The following is an 18,025-nucleotide window of genomic DNA, read 5'->3' on the forward strand; positions in this document are numbered from 1 at the left end:
TGCGTACCATCCGGGACAGCTCCCTACACCATATGCTGTGACCTCACAGCTCCGCACACGCCGTATAAGACGACACCCGGCATAAAAGATGACCCCCGACTTTTGAGAAGATTTACAGGGGTTAAAAAGTCATCTTATACGCCGGAAAATACGGTACTTTGGTTACGTGACCACCGGATTCCAGCACTAGAGAATCCTGACAATGCGCACTGTGATGATTCACAAGTCTACAGTCATGTAGAGTGACTGCAGACATGAACCCCAAGCCTGGACAACCCCTTTAAGGTAAAACTTATGCCCTGTTCTTTGTATAGTAGAGGGAACAACACAGGAATTTAATAATCCTGGATCATTTTGCTCGCCATCCCCAGGTCCAGCGGTGACTCACCGATGCTGCTCAGGTCTTTTTGACTGAAGCGGTGACGCAACATTGATGTAGCCGATCACTGAGCTTGCCGGTTGTGCTCCAGTAGACCCAAGCAGCGTTGGACTGCCGTTGCTGGATCCGGGAGAGGAGCAGGAGCACAGGAGGCTAAATACCTACTCTCCTTTAGTTACCGTATGTACTCCTGTATAAGCCGAGATTTTCAGCACATTTTTTTTAGTACTGAAAACACCCCCCTCGGCTTATACACGAGTCATTGTCCAGAAAGCCTGCGGGAAAGGGTGAGTGGCGGAGCAGCGACAGGGGCACAGTGACAGCTGCAGGCCAACAGAAGGCATCATACTCTCCCTCCTCGCTCCGTCGCTGCTTCTCCGTTGTCTCGGCTCAGGCAGCTCTCCCTGTGCTCAGAGGTCACGTGGTTCCGCTCATTAAGGTAATGAATATGTACGTGTCTCCACTCCCATAGGCGTGGAGCGCATATTCATTACATTAATGAGTGGTACCACGTGACCTCTGAGCATAGGGAGAGTTGCCTGCGCCGACACAACGGAGATGCGGGGGGGGGGAGGATGTGAGCCATGCATACAACGATGGGACCGGGGGAGCCACACATACCAGGACAGGGATAAGGGGACAATGCATACCCGGCTTATACTCGAGTCAATAAGCTTACTCAGTTTTCCGTGGCAAAAGTAGGTGCCTCGGCTTATACTCCAGTATATACGGTATTTTGGAGGGCTTAGCGTCCACTGTGCTTAAAGTGGAAACCCCCTTCGAGGGTAAAGTGGTTAAATGTGGGAACCATTTTTTATTTCTTTCTCTACCTAGAGCAAATCGTGTTACTGCAAAAAAAAAAAATCTAGCAAACATAAATGTGGCATTTTGTCATCACTAATGTTAGATTTAATTTCCTTTTTTTCTTTTAGCCATGTGTCTAAATATTCCCGCATGACGGACAGTGAACGTGACCAGATTGATCAGGATGCACAGACCTTCATGAGGGCGTGTTCTGGCGCTATCCACGACCTCCGAGCAGAAGGTGAGATCTAGTGATTGAAGATCATTTCTTAGTTGTTATTTAATCCCTTAGATGCAGAAGTCAGTAGTGACCGCGGCATCTAAACTGTTAGACAGAGGGAGGGATCTCCCCCAGTCACACCATCAGCGCCCCAGCAACGGGATCATGTGGTGCCAAGGGGGCCTCTCTGAAGCCGGAGGCTTTGTAATTCTCCTCAATGTATTAGATAATTTTTTCAGAAAATAAAACTCTTTAAATTAAGACTCCTTTTTAAACAACATTTACAATAACGTTTAATATGGTGACAAATAATCCCCCCCCCAAAATAGTCTAAATTGCTACCCTCCCCCTCTGCATTACCTTCTCTAAAGAAATAATTACTAATTAGCGAGTAATGTGCAGCCCAAAATGTTACCACTGAGAAATCTTCACTTGTGCCTCCACACACTTTCCATATCTGATACTGCCGTGTAATAAAGGTAAATTATTGGTGCTAATAAATGATACCGCAAAAAAATAGAAAGAAGAATAGCAAGTTTTTTCTTTTTGGAACACAGGAAACTTAATTTAAAAAATAAGTAATCACACCTCCTGCAGAATAAAATAAATGTATAGTAGATGTAACATGGCGCCCTGCGTCTGCCTCCTTGATCAGGGTCCTCCCTCTGTCTTCTTGATGGGGGGCCCTCCCTCTGTCTCCTTGATGGGGGGGCCTCCCTCTGTCTCCTTGATGGGGGGGCCTCCCTCTGTCTTCTTGATGGGGGGCCTCCCTCTGTCTTCTTGATGGGGGGCCCTCCCTCTGTCTCCTTGATGGGGGGCCCTCCCTCTGTCTTCTGATGTGGGGGCCTCCCTCTGTCTCCTTGATGGGGGGAGCCTCCCTCTGTCTTCTTGATGGGGGGCCTCCCTCTGTCTTCTTGATGGGGGGCCCTCCCTCTGTCTTCTTGATGGGGGGCCCTCCCTCTGTCTTCTGATGGGGGGGCCTCCCTCTGTCTCCTTGATGGGGGGGCCTCCCTCTGGCTCCTTGATGGGGGGGCCTCCCTCTGTCTCCTTGATGGGGGGGCCTCCCTCTGTCTCCTTGATGGGGGGCCTCCCTCTGTCTCCTTGATGGGGGGCCTCCCTCTTTCTCCTTGATGGGGGGGCCTCCCTCTGTCTCCTTGATGGAGGGGCCTCCCTCTGTCTCCTTGATGGGGGGCCTCCCTCTGTCTCCTTGATGCGAGGCCCGCCCTCTGTCTCCTTGATGGGGGGCCTCCCTCTGTCTCCTTGATGGGGGGCCTCCCTCTGTCTCCTTGATGGGGGGCCTCCCTCTGTGTCCTTGATGCGAGGCCCGCCCTCTGTCTCCTTGATGGGGGCTCCCCTCTGTCTCCTTGATGGGGAGCCCTCCCTCTGTCTCCTTGATGGGGGGGGGTGTCTCCTTGATGGGGGGGCCCGCCCTCTGTCTCCTTGATGGGGGGCCTCCCTCTGTCTCCTTGATGGGGGCCGCCCTCTGTCTCCTTGATGGGGGGCCCTCCCTCTGTCTCCTTGATGGGGGCCTCCCTCTGTCTCCTTGATGGGGAGCCCTCCCTCTGTCTCCTTGATGGGGGGCCTCCCTCTGTCTCCTTGATGGGGGGCCTCCCTCTGTCTCCTTGATGGGGGGCCTCCCTCTGTCTCCTTGATGGGGGCCTCCCTCTGTCTCCTTGATGGGGGCCTCCCTCTGTCTCCTTGATGGGGGGCCTCCCTCTGTCTCCTTGATGGGGGGCCCTCCATCTGTCTCCTTTATGGAGAGGCTCTGCATGGCATTTGTGTGTGTACAGTGGCTGCCGTAATTCCTATTCATCTGCATGGTATTCCTGCCCACCTCTTTGACAACAGCATCCGCTGGAGCCCCATTCTCGAGACCATGGACATGCCATTAGAAGGCCTCTTTACATGTGAATTTCTTGCAAATTACATTTAGAACTTATTTTCTGAGAGGAGAAAAAAGCTTTAATGATTTGGAAGGAAGAAAAGAAGATAATCTTGCCCTTTTAGTTTTCACTGTTTTGCAGGATTTTCTGCATAATTTTTAGACGATTTTTACAGAAACCCTGCAAAGAACACAAGGATCCTCTTCTATTTTCAGCTGTGAGACGTAGGGACGGTGAGGACCTTTTTAAAGAGGTTGTTCCACATCGTAGAGCGTGGGCCCCCCAGCTCAGAGCCTGAACTAAGGGCCCCTTAGTATGTTTGGCTCCCATTCTGAGGGACTCTGGCTGCCCATGAATTTAATCTGAATGGTTGTCATGTAATACTACTTTTGTCCTGCGGGGGTGCTGGTTGCTGAAAGCAATGATCAGTTGATCTTTTCAAGAATTGCTTTATAAACGGGTTATCTCTGATAAATGGACTCTCTTCATCCTGACTTGGCATGGAATACATGTAATCTATGTCTATGCAATCATGGCGTTGAACAGTCCTCCGCAGACACTTAACTTTTTCTTACCTTATATTTCTATTCCAGCTCTGAGTTTGATGAAAACAATTTCACACAGAGCAGTACAAGGGCATCCGGGCATTTGTAGGGTCAAACCAAGCAATTTTAGACTGTTTTGTGAACTGTCTTCCATAGTAATAAGCAGTTTGGTGGCCGTACGTGTAACGCTCCTCCATCCGCTGTCCTATCTGTATTCCACCCATGTAACTACATAGTAATAAGATGATACTGACTGATACGCCCCGCGTCTTCTCACTCATGCAGATTTATTGCTCTTTTGCTATTTTCAGATTCCGGTCTAATAGATTTGTTGGTTAACACAGAGAAAATGAAGGCAGAAAAGATCTATCTGAGCACATTCGGAGAGCGGGCTTTGTGTGCAGTATGCGAATGGACAGAAGAGGTAGTTTCCTTGGGCACCTTCTGCCCACAAAAATCTAGGTTCATGGCCTCCATCAAAAAGACTGCCATAGCTCAAGGGCCTAGTGAATTTTTCTATCCGACTAGGGTAGAGCAAAAATATTTGTAGGACCCTGGTTCAGTAGACACTTTGGTAGTCCATGGCTGCCGGGAACCGTACAGTGCAACGTGCTCCTACCTGCTTGGCATCCCCGGCACCTCTTCTGAGTACTTGGCCTGGAGTGAGCTAATGCACGCATCGCTCCGCAACGCTGACATCCCAGAGCCTATTAATTAGAGGTGGCACCAGGGATGCAGGTAATTAGGGGCAGGTCCGAAGAGTTCTAGTCCATCAAGCCCAGACTAGCAAATTGCCAGCTGAACCAAAGTCCCCCAGGTCTTTTGGCCCATCTCTAGATGAGAACGTTTTTGATAGGATCTTCAGTACACAGTGACTGTCTAAAAGTTTTGGGGTGGTGCTGAAAAAAATGCTATAATGTAAAATTTTTCAAAAATAGAAGTGTTAATAACTGAATTCAAAGGTAATGAACAAAGGAGAAATCTAAATCAATATTTAGTGTGACCGCCCTTTATCTTCAAAACATCATCAGATCTTCTCAGGACACTTCCACAGAGTCAGGGATTTTGTAGGATTATAGTCACGTGTATGAGGAACCAGTTATACTAATAGGTAATATCGATCATCATTTTCATATGTAGGTTGTAAACGGAAACCGAATCCGCTCTTTTGGAGGTTGAAAATTGGGTGAGGAACAGCTAAATTGCTACAGTGATGAGGTTTTTATGTCTCTGGTCATACACCGTGTCAAGACTGAGCGCAGCAACAAGACACAAGGTAGTCATGCTGCATCAGCAAGGTCTCTTCCTAGCAAAGATTTCAAAGCAGACTGGGGTTGAATGTCTTGTTTAAGGTCTTTTGAAGATGGACCAAGAAATAAGTAACACCGAGGACCATAGACACAGTGGGCAGTCAAAGAAACTGTGCAGCAGATTAAAGACGCATTGTGCTTCCCTTCAAAATTGGAAGATGTCCAGCAGTGCCATCAGTTCAGAACTGGCAGTAAGCAACGGGAGTCATCTGCACCCGTGTACTGTTCGGAGAAGTCTGGGCAGAAGTGGTCTTCATGGACGACTTGCAGCCCAAAGACAGACTTTCCACATCAAAACAAGGCCAAGTGTCTGAATTATACATAAATACATAGGAACCGTTGTGCAGAAAAATGGCAGCAGGTGCTCCAGACTGAGGAGTCAAAATGTGAAATATTTGGCTGTAACAAAAGGCAGTTTGTTGCTTGAGAGCGGCACAATAATGATGGTCTGCAGGCAGCAGTGAAGCATGGTGGAGGGTCCTTGAATGTTTGAGGCTGCATTTCAGCAAATTGAGTTGGGAATTTGTTCAGGATTATTATTGAGAAATAATATCCTTCAGGGAGGCGTCTAATTGGCTCCAAATTTATTCTGCAGCAGGACAACAACCCCAGACATACAATTAATGTCGTTAAGAACGATCTTCAGCCCAAAGAAGAACATGAATGCCTCCACAGAGCCCTGATCTCATCATCATCATCCAGTCTGTCTGGGATTACATGAAGAGAGAGAAGGATTTGCGCAAGTGTCATCCACAGAAGATCTGTGGTCAGTTCTCTAAGATGTTTGGAACCACCTCACTGCCGAGTCCCTTCAAAAACTTTGTGCAAGTGTATCTGGAAGAATTGATGCTGTTTTGCAGAAAATCTTTGGTCACACAAATGGATTTTTTCTCATTCACTTTACATTTCGTTACTTGATAAACTATTAGCACTTTAATTTTTTTTTAAAGTAATTCTTACTTTGCAGCATTTTTTCCCACTCTTTCTTGGAACTTTTTGCAGAGACCGGTACGTTACACGGCCAAATAACAAAAGTGAATGTGGTTTTATTGCAACTTTGAAGTTGCCAACCCACAAGTCCCCACAAATCTAAGCCTTTTGGACACGCGGCCTCGCCACTTTCTTTCATTTTGGTGCAGTGTTGCGGCTTTTTTTTTTTTTAGCCATGTGTTGTGGTTAGTCTATGTAGCCTTAGTTTTAGAGCCTGGGATTTTATACGGTGGTCCGAATGAAAATCCTTACATGTGATTAAGAGTGGCTCCTTATAAAAATATAAGGCCGTCTGTGCATAATTGTACTTATATAGATTGGAGCGTTAGTTTCTGGCCTCAATTATAGAACATTTTTCTGGAACCCCATTTAAGCTTCATCACATTTTTTTTTTTTTTTAGAAAGTTAAAAAAAGGGGGGGGAAAATATGAAAATGTGTGCACAGTTATCCATGCACATGTTCCATTATTTTTGACTTAGAAATAGACACAGGAAAACTTGCATTTATGGGAATGAAAATTTCCTCCATTGACTCTACCAATTTATGGTCTTTTAACTCCTCTCTGTGGGTGGGTTTTCCATCACTGGTTTTTATTTTTTTTTCCATTCATATAATAATAATAATAATAATAATAATTTTTATTTATATAGCGCCAACATATTCCGCAGCGCTTTACAAATTATAGAGGGGACTTGTACAGACAATAGACATTACAGCATAACAGAAATCACAGTTCAAAATAGATACCAAGAGGAGTGAGGGCCCTGCTCGCAAGCTTACAAACTATGGGGAAAAGGGGAGACACGAGAGGTGGATGGTAACAATTGCTTTAGTTATTCGGACCAGCTATAGTGTAAGGCTCAGGTGTTCATGTAAAGCTGCATGAACCAGTTAACTGCCTAAGTATGTAGCAGTACAGACACAGAGGGCTAATACTGCATAAAGTGTATGAGAACATGATGCGAGGAACCTTTTTTTTTTTTTTTTATTATAAATAGGCCACACAGGGATCGTTAGGTTAATGCATTGAGGCGGTAGGCCAGTCTGAACAAATGAGTTTTTAGGGCACGCTTAAAACTGTGGGGATTGGGGATTAATCGTATTAACCTAGGTAGCGCATTCCAAAGAATCGGCGCAGCACGTGTAAAGTCTTGGAGACGGGAGTGGGAGGTTCTGATTATTGAGGATGCTAACCTGAGGTCATTAGCGGAGCGGAGGGCACGGGTAGGGTGGTAGACTGATACCAGGGAGGAGATGTAGGGTGGTGCTAAGCCATGGAGTGCTTTGTGGATGAGGGTAGTAGTTTTGTACTGGATTCTGGAGTGGATGGGTAGCCAGTGTAATGACTGGCACAGGGTAGAGGCATCGGTGTAACGGTTGGTGAGGAATATGATCCTGGCTGCAGCATTCAGGACAGATTGGAGCGGGGAGAGTTTGGTAAGAGGGAGGCCGATTAGTAGAGAGTTACAATAGTCCAGACGAGAATGAATAAGTGAAACAGTAAGAGTTTTTGCAGAGTCGAAAGTAAGAAAAGGGCGAATTCTAGAAATGTTTTTGAGATGCAGGTAAGAAGAGCGAGCCAGTGATCGGATGTAGGGGGTGAATGAAAGGTCAGAATCAAGGATGACCCCAAGGCAGCGGGCATGTTGCTTTGGAGTAATGGTGGAACCGCACACGGAGATGGCAATGTCAGGCAAAGGTAGGTTAGTAGAGGGAGAGAACATGAGGAGTTCAGTTTTTGACAGGTTTAGTTTCAGATAGAGGGAAGACATGATGTTAGAGACAGCGGTAAGACAATCACTGGTGTTTTCTAAAAAGGTCGGTGTGATATCAGGAGAAGAAGTGTATAATTGGGTGTCGTGTAACAGGTAACTTTGACATAGTGGGAATAACCGAGACATGGTTAGATGAAAGCTATGACTGGGCAGTTAACTTACAGGGTTACAGTCTGTTTAGAAAGGATCGTAAAAATCGGAGAGGAGGAGGGGTTTGTCTCTATGTAAAGTCTTGTCTAAAGTCCACTTTAAGGGAGGATATTAGCGAAGGGAATGAGGATGTCGAGTCCATATGGGTTGAAATTCATGGAGGGAAAAATGGTAACAAAATTCTCATTGGGGTCTGTTACAAACCCCCAAATATAACAGAAAGCATGGAAAGTCTACTTCTAAAGCAGATAGATGAAGCTGCAACCCATAATGAGGTCCTGGTTATGGGGGACTTTAACTACCCGGATATTAACTGGGAAACAGAAACCTGTGAAACCCATAAAGGCAACAGGTTTCTGCTAATAACCAAGAAAAATTATCTTTCACAATTGGTGCAGAATCCAACCAGAGGAGCAGCACTTTTAGACCTAATACTATCTAATAGACCTGACAGAATAACAAATCTGCAGGTGGTTGGGCATTTAGGAAATAGCGACCACAATATTGTGCAGTTTCACCTGTCTTTCACTAGGGGGACTTGTCAGGGAGTCACAAAAACACTGAACTTTAGGAAGGCAAAGTTTGAACAGCTTAGAGATGCCCTTAATCTGGTAGACTGGGACAATATCCTCAGAAATGAGAATACAGATAATAAATGGGAAATGTTTAAGAACATCCTAAATAGGCAGTGTAAGCGGTTTATACCTTGTGGGAATAAAAGGACTAGAAATAGGAAAAACCCAATGTGGCTAAACAAAGAAGTAAGACAGGCAATTAACAGTAAAAAGAAAGCATTTGCACTACTAAAGCAGGATGGCACCATTGAAGCTCTAAAAAACTATAGGGAGAAAAATACTTTATCTAAAAAACTAATTAAAGCTGCCAAAAAGGAAACAGAGAAGCACATTGCTAAGGAGAGTAAAACTAATCCCAAACTGTTCTTCAACTATATCAATAGTAAAAGAATAAAAACTGAAAATGTAGGCCCCTTAAAAAATAGTGAGGAAAGAATGGTTGTAGATGACGAGGAAAAAGCTAACATATTAAACACCTTCTTCTCCACGGTATTCACGGTGGAAAATGAAATGCTAGGTGAAATCCCAAGAAACAATGAAAACCATATATTAAGGGTCACCAATCTAACCCAAGAGGAGGTGCGAAACTGGCTAAATAAGATTAAAATAGATAAATCTCCGGGTCCGGATGGCATACACCCACGAGTACTAAGAGAACTAAGTAATGTAATAGATAAACCATTATTTCTTATTTTTAGGGACTCTATAGCGACAGGGTCTGTTCCGCAGGATTGGCGCATAGCAAATGTGGTGCCAATATTCAAAAAGGGCTCTAAAAGTGAACCTGGAAATTATAGGCCAGTAAGTCTAACCTCTATTGTTGGTAAAATATTTGAAGGGTTTCTGAGGGATGTTATTCTGGATTATCTCAATGAGAATAACTGTTTAACTCCATATCAGCATGGGTTTATGAGAAATCGCTCCTGTCAAACCAATCTAATCAGTTTTTATGAAGAGGTAAGCTATAGACTGGACCACGGTGAGTCATTGGACGTGGTATATCTCGATTTTTCCAAAGCGTTTGATACCGTGCCGCACAAGAGGTTGGTACACAAAATGAGAATGCTTGGTCTGGGGGAAAATGTGTGTAAATGGGTTAGTAACTGGCTTAGTGATAGAAAGCAGAGGGTGGTTATAAATGGTATAGTCTCTAACTGGGTCGCTGTGACCAGTGGGGTACCGCAGGGGTCAGTATTGGGACCTGTTCTCTTCAACATATTCATTAATGATCTGGTAGAAGGTTTACACAGTAAAATATCGATATTTGCAGATGATACAAAACTATGTAAAGCAGTTAATACAAGAGAAGATAGTATTCTGCTACAGATGGATCTGGATAAGTTGGAAACTTGGGCTGAAAGGTGGCAGATGAGGTTTAACAATGATAAATGTAAGGTTATACACATGGGAAGAAGGAATCAATATCACCATTACACACTGAATGGGAAACCACTGGGTAAATCTGACAGGGAGAAGGACTTGGGGATCCTAGTTAATGATAAACTTACCTGGAGCAGCCAGTGCCAGGCAGCAGCTGCCAAGGCAAACAGGATCATGGGGTGCATTAAAAGAGGTCTGGATACACATGATGAGAGCATTATACTGCCTCTGTACAAATCCCTAGTTAGACCGCACATGGAGTACTGTGTCCAGTTTTGGGCACCGGTGCTCAGGAAGGATATAATGGAACTAGAGAGAGTACAAAGGAGGGCAACAAAATTAATAAAGGGGATGGGAGAACTACAATACCCAGATAGATTAGCGAAATTAGGATTATTTAGTCTAGAAAAAAGACGACTGAGGGGCGATCTAATAACCATGTATAAGTATATAAGGGGACAATACAAATATCTCGCTGAGGATCTGTTTATACCAAGGAAGGTGACGGGCACAAGGGGGCATTCTTTGCGTCTGGAGGAGAGAAGGTTTTTCCACCAACATAGAAGAGGATTCTTTACTGTTAGGGCAGTGAGAATCTGGAATTGCTTGCCTGAGGAGGTGGTGATGGCGAACTCAGTCGAGGGGTTCAAGAGAGGCCTGGATGTCTTCCTGGAGCAGAACAATATTGTATCATACAATTATTAGGTTCTGTAGAAGGACGTAGATCTGGGTATTTATTATGATGGAATATAGGCTGAACTGGATGGACAAATGTCTTTTTTCGGCCTTACTAACTATGTTACTATGTTACTATGTTACTATGTCAGCATAGAGATGGTACTGGAAACCAAATCTACTGATTGTTTGATAGGGGCAGTATACAACGAGAAGAGTAGGGGGCCTAGGACTGATCCTTGAGGAACCCCAACAGTAAGGGGAAGGTGAGAGGAGGAGGAACCAGCAAAACATACAGTGATAGGAGGAGAACCAGGAGAGAACGGTGTCCTTGAGGCCGATGGAGCGGAGCATAGTGAGGAGGAGCTGATGATCCACAGTGTCGAATGCTGCAGAGAGATCCAAGAGAATTAGCATGGAGTAGTGACCATTAGATTTAGCTGTTAGTAGGTCATTAGAGACTTTAGTGAGGGCAGTTTCAGTAGAGTGTAAAGAGCGGAAGCCAGATTGAAGAGGGTCGAGAAGAGAGTTATCTGAGAGATAGCGGGTAAGACGGGAGTGGCAGTGGCAGGATAAATATCCTGCATATGGCAGGATAAATGATGCGTGATCACCATCTAGAGATATTTGGGCTGAATTCATGTCCTCTACATTAATTTTTCTATCACAGATCAGAGACGTTACATTCACTGTGCCGTAGGGCAGGTATAATAAGACTGATAATTTCTCCAAATTGCGACCCATCGCAGGCTATTAGGAGTAATGCAATGTGCTGGAGTTAGTAATCGCTGATAATAAGGTTTCTATCATTCAGAACGGATAAGTTAGTCGTCCTGCAAGCCTTGCACAGCTGGGGTCCAGACGTACCCTCCTTTACCGATAGATCACGGAATCCCATAAATATGGGCTATGCCACAGAAAGACCACCTCTCCTGCATGCAAAAATAAGCCTTGTAAAACCCCCAAAATTTTGATCCTGCGCTTCATTTAGGCACAAAAATGCAACATAATCTGTCATTTATAAAATATATCCACAAATATCACTCTGGTAAATCTATGTACATGTATGTTTTTCTGCAGCCTGTAAGGAGACCATTTCTACCCAAGTCAAGGAACACCGACTGGCCGTCCTGGACTTCATAGAAGACTATTTAAAAAGTAGGATCATTCATCAGACATCTTTATGTAAAGTCCTCATTAAAGGGGTTGTTCTGCAAATAAATAAATATGTACACATGCTTATACACTCTTACACACACACATGCTTATACACTCTTTCACATTCATACTCACTCCGTTATGGTGAACAGTTAGGCGAGTTGAAGGTGAAATGATCTCTAAAAGGCCCTAACGTTAAAGGGAACCTGTCACCCCCAAAATCGAGGGTGAGCTAAGCCCACCAGCATCAGGGCCCATCGGATCGGACCGCCCGCCCATCGAATCGGACCGCCCGCCCATCGGATCGGACCGCCCGCCCATCGGATCGGACCGCCCGCCCATCGGATCGGACCGCCCGCCCATCGGATCGGACCGCCCGCCCATCGGATCGGACCGCCCGCCCATCGGATCGGACCGCCCGCCCATCGGATCGGACCGCCCGCCCATCGGATCGGACCGCCCGCCCATCGGATCGGACCGCCCGCCCATCGGATCGGACCGCCCGCCCATCGGATCGGACCGCCCGCCCATCGGATCGGACCGCCCGCCCATCGGATCGGACCGCCCGCCCATCGGATCGGACCGCCCGCCCATCGGATCGGACCGCCCGCCCATCGGATCGGACCGCCCGCCCATCGGATCGGACCGCCCGCCCATCGGATCGGACCGCCCGCCCATCGGATCGGACCGCCCGCCCATCGGATCGGACCGCCCGCCCATCGGATCGGACCGCCCGCCCATCGGATCGGACCGCCCGCCCATCGGATCGGACCGCCCGCCCATCGGATCGGACCGCCCGCCCATCGGATCGGACCGCCCGCCCATCGGATCGGACCGCCCGCCCATCGGATCGGACCGCCCGCCCATCGGATCGGACCGCCCGCCCATCGGATCGGACCGCCCGCCCATCGGATCGGACCGCCCGCCCATCGGATCGGACCGCCCGCCCATCGGATCGGACCGCCCGCCCATCGGATCGGACCGCCCGCCCATCGGATCGGACCGCCCGCCCATCGGATCGGACCGCCCGCCCATCGGATCGGACCGCCCGCCCATCGGATCGGACCGCCCGCCCATCGGATCGGACCGCCCGCCCATCGGATCGGACCGCCCGCCCATCGGATCGGACCGCCCGCCCAGGTGAGTATGATATAATCTCTTTTTCTCATCTTTTAGGATACATCGGGGGCTTATCTACAGCATTACAGAATGCTGTAGACAAGCCCCTGATGCTGGTGGGCTTAGCTCACCCTCGATTTTGGGGGTGACAGGTTCCCTTTAAAGATGACACATTTCCTTTGTATTTCAGGCAAAGTACTGTATATATAATAAAGTGTATGTGCGTGTGTATGTATATGTATGTATGTGTGTGTATATATATATATATATATATATATATATATATATATATATATATATATATATATATATATATATATATATATATATATATATTATATATACATACATACAGTGGGGCAAAAAAGTATTTAGTCAGTCAGCAATAGTGCAAGTTCCACCACTTAAAAAGATGAGAGGCGTCTGTAATTTACATCATAGGTAGACCTCAACTATGGGAGACAAACTGAGAAAAAAAAATCCAGAAAATCACATTGTCTGTTTTTTTTAACATTTTATTTGCATATTATGGTGGAAAATAAGTATTTGGTCAGAAACAAAATTTCATCTCAATACTTTGTAATATATCCTTTGTTGGCAATGACAGAGGTCAAACGTTTTCTGTAAGTCTTCACAAGGTTGCCACACACTGTTGTTGGTATGTTTGCCCATTCCTCCATGCAGATCTCCTCTAGAGCAGTGATGTTTTTGGCTTTTCGCTTGGCAACACGGACTTTCAACTCCCTCCAAAGGTTTTCTATAGGGTTGAGATCTGGAGACTGGCTAGGCCACTCCAGGACCTTGAAATGCTTCTTACGAAGCCACTCCTTCGTTGCCCTGGCGGTGTGCTTTGGATCATTGTCATGTTGAAAGACCCAGCCACGTTTCATCTTCAATGCCCTTGCTGATGGAAGGAGGTTTGCACTCAAAATCTCACGATACATGGCCCCATTCATTCTTTCATGTACCCGGATCAGTCGTCCTGGCCCCTTTGCAGAGAAACAGCCCCAAAGCATGATGTTTCCACCACCATGCTTTACAGTAGGTATGGTGTTTGATGGATGCAACTCAGTATTCTTTTTCCTCCAAACACGACAAGTTGTGTTTCTACCAAACCGTTCCAGTTTGGTTTCATCAGACCATAGGACATTCTCCCAAAACTCCTCTGGATCATCCAAATGCTCTCTAGCAAACTTCAGATGGGCCCGGACATGTACTGGCTTAAGCATTGGGACACGTCTGGCACTGCAGGATCTGAGTCCATGGTGGCGTAGTGTGTTACTTATGGTAGGCCTTGTTACATTGGTCCCAGCTCTCTGCAGTTCATTCACTAGGTCCCCCCGCGTGGTTCTGGGATTTTTGCTCACCGTTCTTGTGATCATTCTGACCCCACGGGGTGGGATTTTGCGTGGAGCCCCAGATCGAGGGAGATTATCAGTGGTCTTGTATGTCTTCCATTTTCTAATTATTGCTCCCACTGTTGATTTCTTCACTCCAAGCTGGTTGGCTATTGCAGATTCAGTCTTCCCAGCCTGGTGCAGGGCTACAATTTTGTTTCTGGTGTCCTTTGACAGCTCTTTGGTCTTCACCATAGAGGAGTTTGGAGTCAGACTGTTTGAGGGTGTGCACAGGTGTATTTTTATACTGATAACAAGTTTAAACAGGTGCCATTACTACAGGTAATGAGTGGAGGAAAGAGGAGACTCTTAAAGAAGAAGTTACAGGTCTGTGACAGCCAGAAATCTTGATTGTTTGTTTCTGACCAAATACTTATTTTCCACCATAATATGCAAAAAAAAATGATAAAAAAACAGACAATGTGATTTTCTGGATTTTTTTTTCTCAGTTTGTCTCCCATAGTTGAGGTCTACCTATGATGTAAATTACAGACGCCTCTCATCTTTTTAAGTGGTGGAACTTGCACTATTGCTGACTGACTAAATACTTTTTTGCCCCACTGTGTGTATGTATGTATGTATGTATATATGTATGTATGTATATATATATATATATATATATATATATATATATATAAAATGTGTGTGTGTATATATGTGTGCATGTATGTGTGTGTATGTATGTATGTATGTATATATATATATATATATATGTAGTTATTCACATTTTAAAAATTACTAAAAGGATAATTTGCTGACGCAAAAGATTGGGCACCCTTGGAGATTTGTGTGCATAACTTTGACCAAGGTTTCAGACCTTAATTGGCCTGTTAGGATAGGCCAGGTGATGCAAATTTCCCATCTTTATAAAAGCCCAGCCTCCTCTAACCTTGTGCCAAAAAAACAGCAGCCATGGGTTCTTCTAAGCAGCTGCCTAGCGCTCTGAAACTGAAAATGGTGGAGGCCCACAAAGCAGGAGAAGGCTATAAGAAGATAGCAACGTGTTTTTCAAGTTGCCCTTTCTTCAGTTCCAAATGTAATTAAGAGATAGCTGTTAATAGGAACAGTGGAGGTCAAGATAAGGTCTGGAAGACCAAGCAATGTTTCAGTGAGAGCTACGCGCAGGATTGCTATTGAGGTAAATCAGAACCTCCACTTGTCTGAAAAAGACCTTCAGAAAGATTTAGCAGACTTTGGAGTTGTGGTACATTGTTCTACTGTTCAAAGACATCTGCACAAATATGGCCTTCATGGAAGAGTCATCAGAAGAAAACCTCTCCTGCGTCCTCACCATAAAATTCAGCGGCAGAAGTATGCAAAATAACACCTAAATAAGCCTGATGCATTTATGAAACAAGTCCTGTAGTCCGATGAGGTTAAAATAGAACTCTCTGGCCACAATGATCAAAGGTATGTGTAGAGAAAAAAGGGCACAGAATTTCAGGAAAAAAACATCACGCCAACCATTAAGCATGGTGGTGGATCAATTATGCTTTGGGGTTGTGTTTCAGCCAATAGCACTAGAAACGTTTCTTGAGTAGAGGAAAAATGGTTTCAATGAAATTTCAACAAATTCTTCATGAAAACATAACACCATCTGTAAAAAAAAAAAACTCTTGAAGAAATTTTGTGCAGAAGATTGTAAACTGTAATAGCTGCAATGGGACTGACTCCATATTATTGTTTGTGAATGTAAATTGGGAGGTTATGTGGCTCCTGTAGGGGTAAAGTGTGGGGTCCTAATACTTGTCCATGTAGTGTAGCTTTATCTTAGTAGATATGGTAATTTTATTTCGGCAGTTGGGGCTGGTTTAGCGGGATCGACTGGATTACTTGGTGCTTACAGATGCACAAATCTATGGGAGATAAATATCTGTCCATTTGTTGCTTCTTTATAAACGTTTCATAGTGATCTAATCTTGAGCTCGAGCTTTTATGTTTCTTTACAGGAGTGTGTAAACTGTACTCCGAGCAGCGAGCCATCCGCGTAAAACGTGTGGTCGACAAGAAAAGATTGTGAGTATCAAAGATGGTAGCAACCAGGCAACCCCCACATGTACTTATGCTGCTAACAGATGTAAATCATTCAGCTGTGGCAAGAAAAACCTTATCTCCGAGCACTAAAAAAATACTCGGAGGACCCTCAAGCGTGCTCGAGAAATCTCGAGTAACGAGTATATTCGCTCATCACTAAAAATTACCTTTGCCCAAATAGAGCATGCTCAGTTTATACTCCGATGCGAATAAATAGGGTCTGAGTCGTTCCATTGCTGCTAATATCCATGTGAAGCCTAGTGTGCATTGCAGACCTGCAGCGTGCTCATGCTTGTACGGATTTCATCCCATACCACGTCTAACGTTAATGGAGCAGGGTCAAATCCGCGAGTAACACATGCGGATTCGTTACGGACAAGTCACGGATATGTAACCGAATCCACAGCAGATATTGTCTGCAACGTTTGAACATGGCTTTGCTATAGCCATTAATGGAGTCAATATTCCCAAATTTTAGGGATATCCTGGACAGTCTCATTTCTATTGTTACACAGGATATCGGAGAGGTGAAGATTTCTTATTGAGTCCAAGATCGAATTCAGACGTCTGTATATTACGGCCCGATGTTTCCCAAACATGGCAGCCTCATAGACAAATACTGTCATGGTCAAAAGTGTTGGCACCCTTAAAATTGCTCAAGAAAATTTAAGTATTTCTCCCAGAAAATTATTGTAATTACACATTTATTTCCTTTGTTTGTATTATAACAACTCAAAAAAAGAGAGAGACGAAATTATTGGCACCCTCAACTTAATATTTGGTTGCACACCCTTTGGAATAAATAACTGCAATCCATCGCTTCCTATAACCATCAACGAGCTTCTTACACCTCTCAGCTGGGATTTTGGAACCATCTACTTTTACAAACTGCTCCAGGTCTCTCATATGTGAAGGCGCCTCCTCCCAACAGCATTTTTAAGATCTCTCCATGTGTGTTCAATGGGGTTTAGATCCGGACTCATTGCTGTCACTTCAGAACTCTCCAGCCCTTTGTTTCCATCCATTTTTGGGTGTTTCTGAAGTATGTTTGCTGTAATTGTCCTCCTGAAAGACCCATAATGTATCATGCAAACACAGCTTTCTGACACTGGGCACTGCAACCCAAAATCCTTTTGTAATCCTGAGATTTCGTGATGCCTTGCACAAAGTCAAGGCAACCAGTGCCAGAGGCAGGAAAACAACACCAAAACATCTTTGAACCTCCACCATCTCTGACTGTAGGTACTGTGTTCTTTTCTTTGTAGGCCTAATTTCCTTTTTAAGTAAACTCTAAAATGATGTGCTTTACCAAAAAGCTGTATATTGGTCTCATCTGCCAAAAGACGCTTTCCCAGAAGGATTTTGGCTTACTCATGTACATTATGCAATAATTTTCGGGGAGAAATACTTAATTTTCTTCAATTTCAAGGTTGCCAACACTTTTGTCTGTTTGGTTCAGGAAATGCATGGCCAGATTGCGAGCCTGATACATAGATATCTGAATTAACCCTAAATGTGTGTCCCTTGCTTCATGCAACATTTTCTTTTTCCTACAAAGCCAGACTTGTATTGTCCAGAGAAACCCTGCGACATCAGCATTTCGATGTGTTTTTGGTGATATTTCCTTTCC

The 18,025-nt window shown here is 44.9% G+C and overlaps 1 protein-coding gene across 1 annotated transcript in view; it reads left to right on the forward strand.

Moving 5' to 3' along the window:
* Window positions 1-18,025, forward strand: part of STX18 (syntaxin 18) — a 197,491-nt gene that overhangs the window by 113,898 nt on the left and 65,568 nt on the right. Inside the window, exons 3-5 of the mRNA XM_069744834.1 lie at window positions 1,312-1,424; window positions 11,768-11,845; window positions 16,311-16,377. Coding sequence (XP_069600935.1) covers window positions 1,312-1,424; window positions 11,768-11,845; window positions 16,311-16,377 — 258 coding nt within the window. The remainder of the gene's footprint in view (window positions 1-1,311; window positions 1,425-11,767; window positions 11,846-16,310; window positions 16,378-18,025) is intronic.

This window comes from Ranitomeya imitator, chromosome 1 (genome assembly GCF_032444005.1).
Source record: "Ranitomeya imitator isolate aRanImi1 chromosome 1, aRanImi1.pri, whole genome shotgun sequence".
Taxonomy (NCBI): domain Eukaryota; kingdom Metazoa; phylum Chordata; class Amphibia; order Anura; family Dendrobatidae; genus Ranitomeya; species Ranitomeya imitator.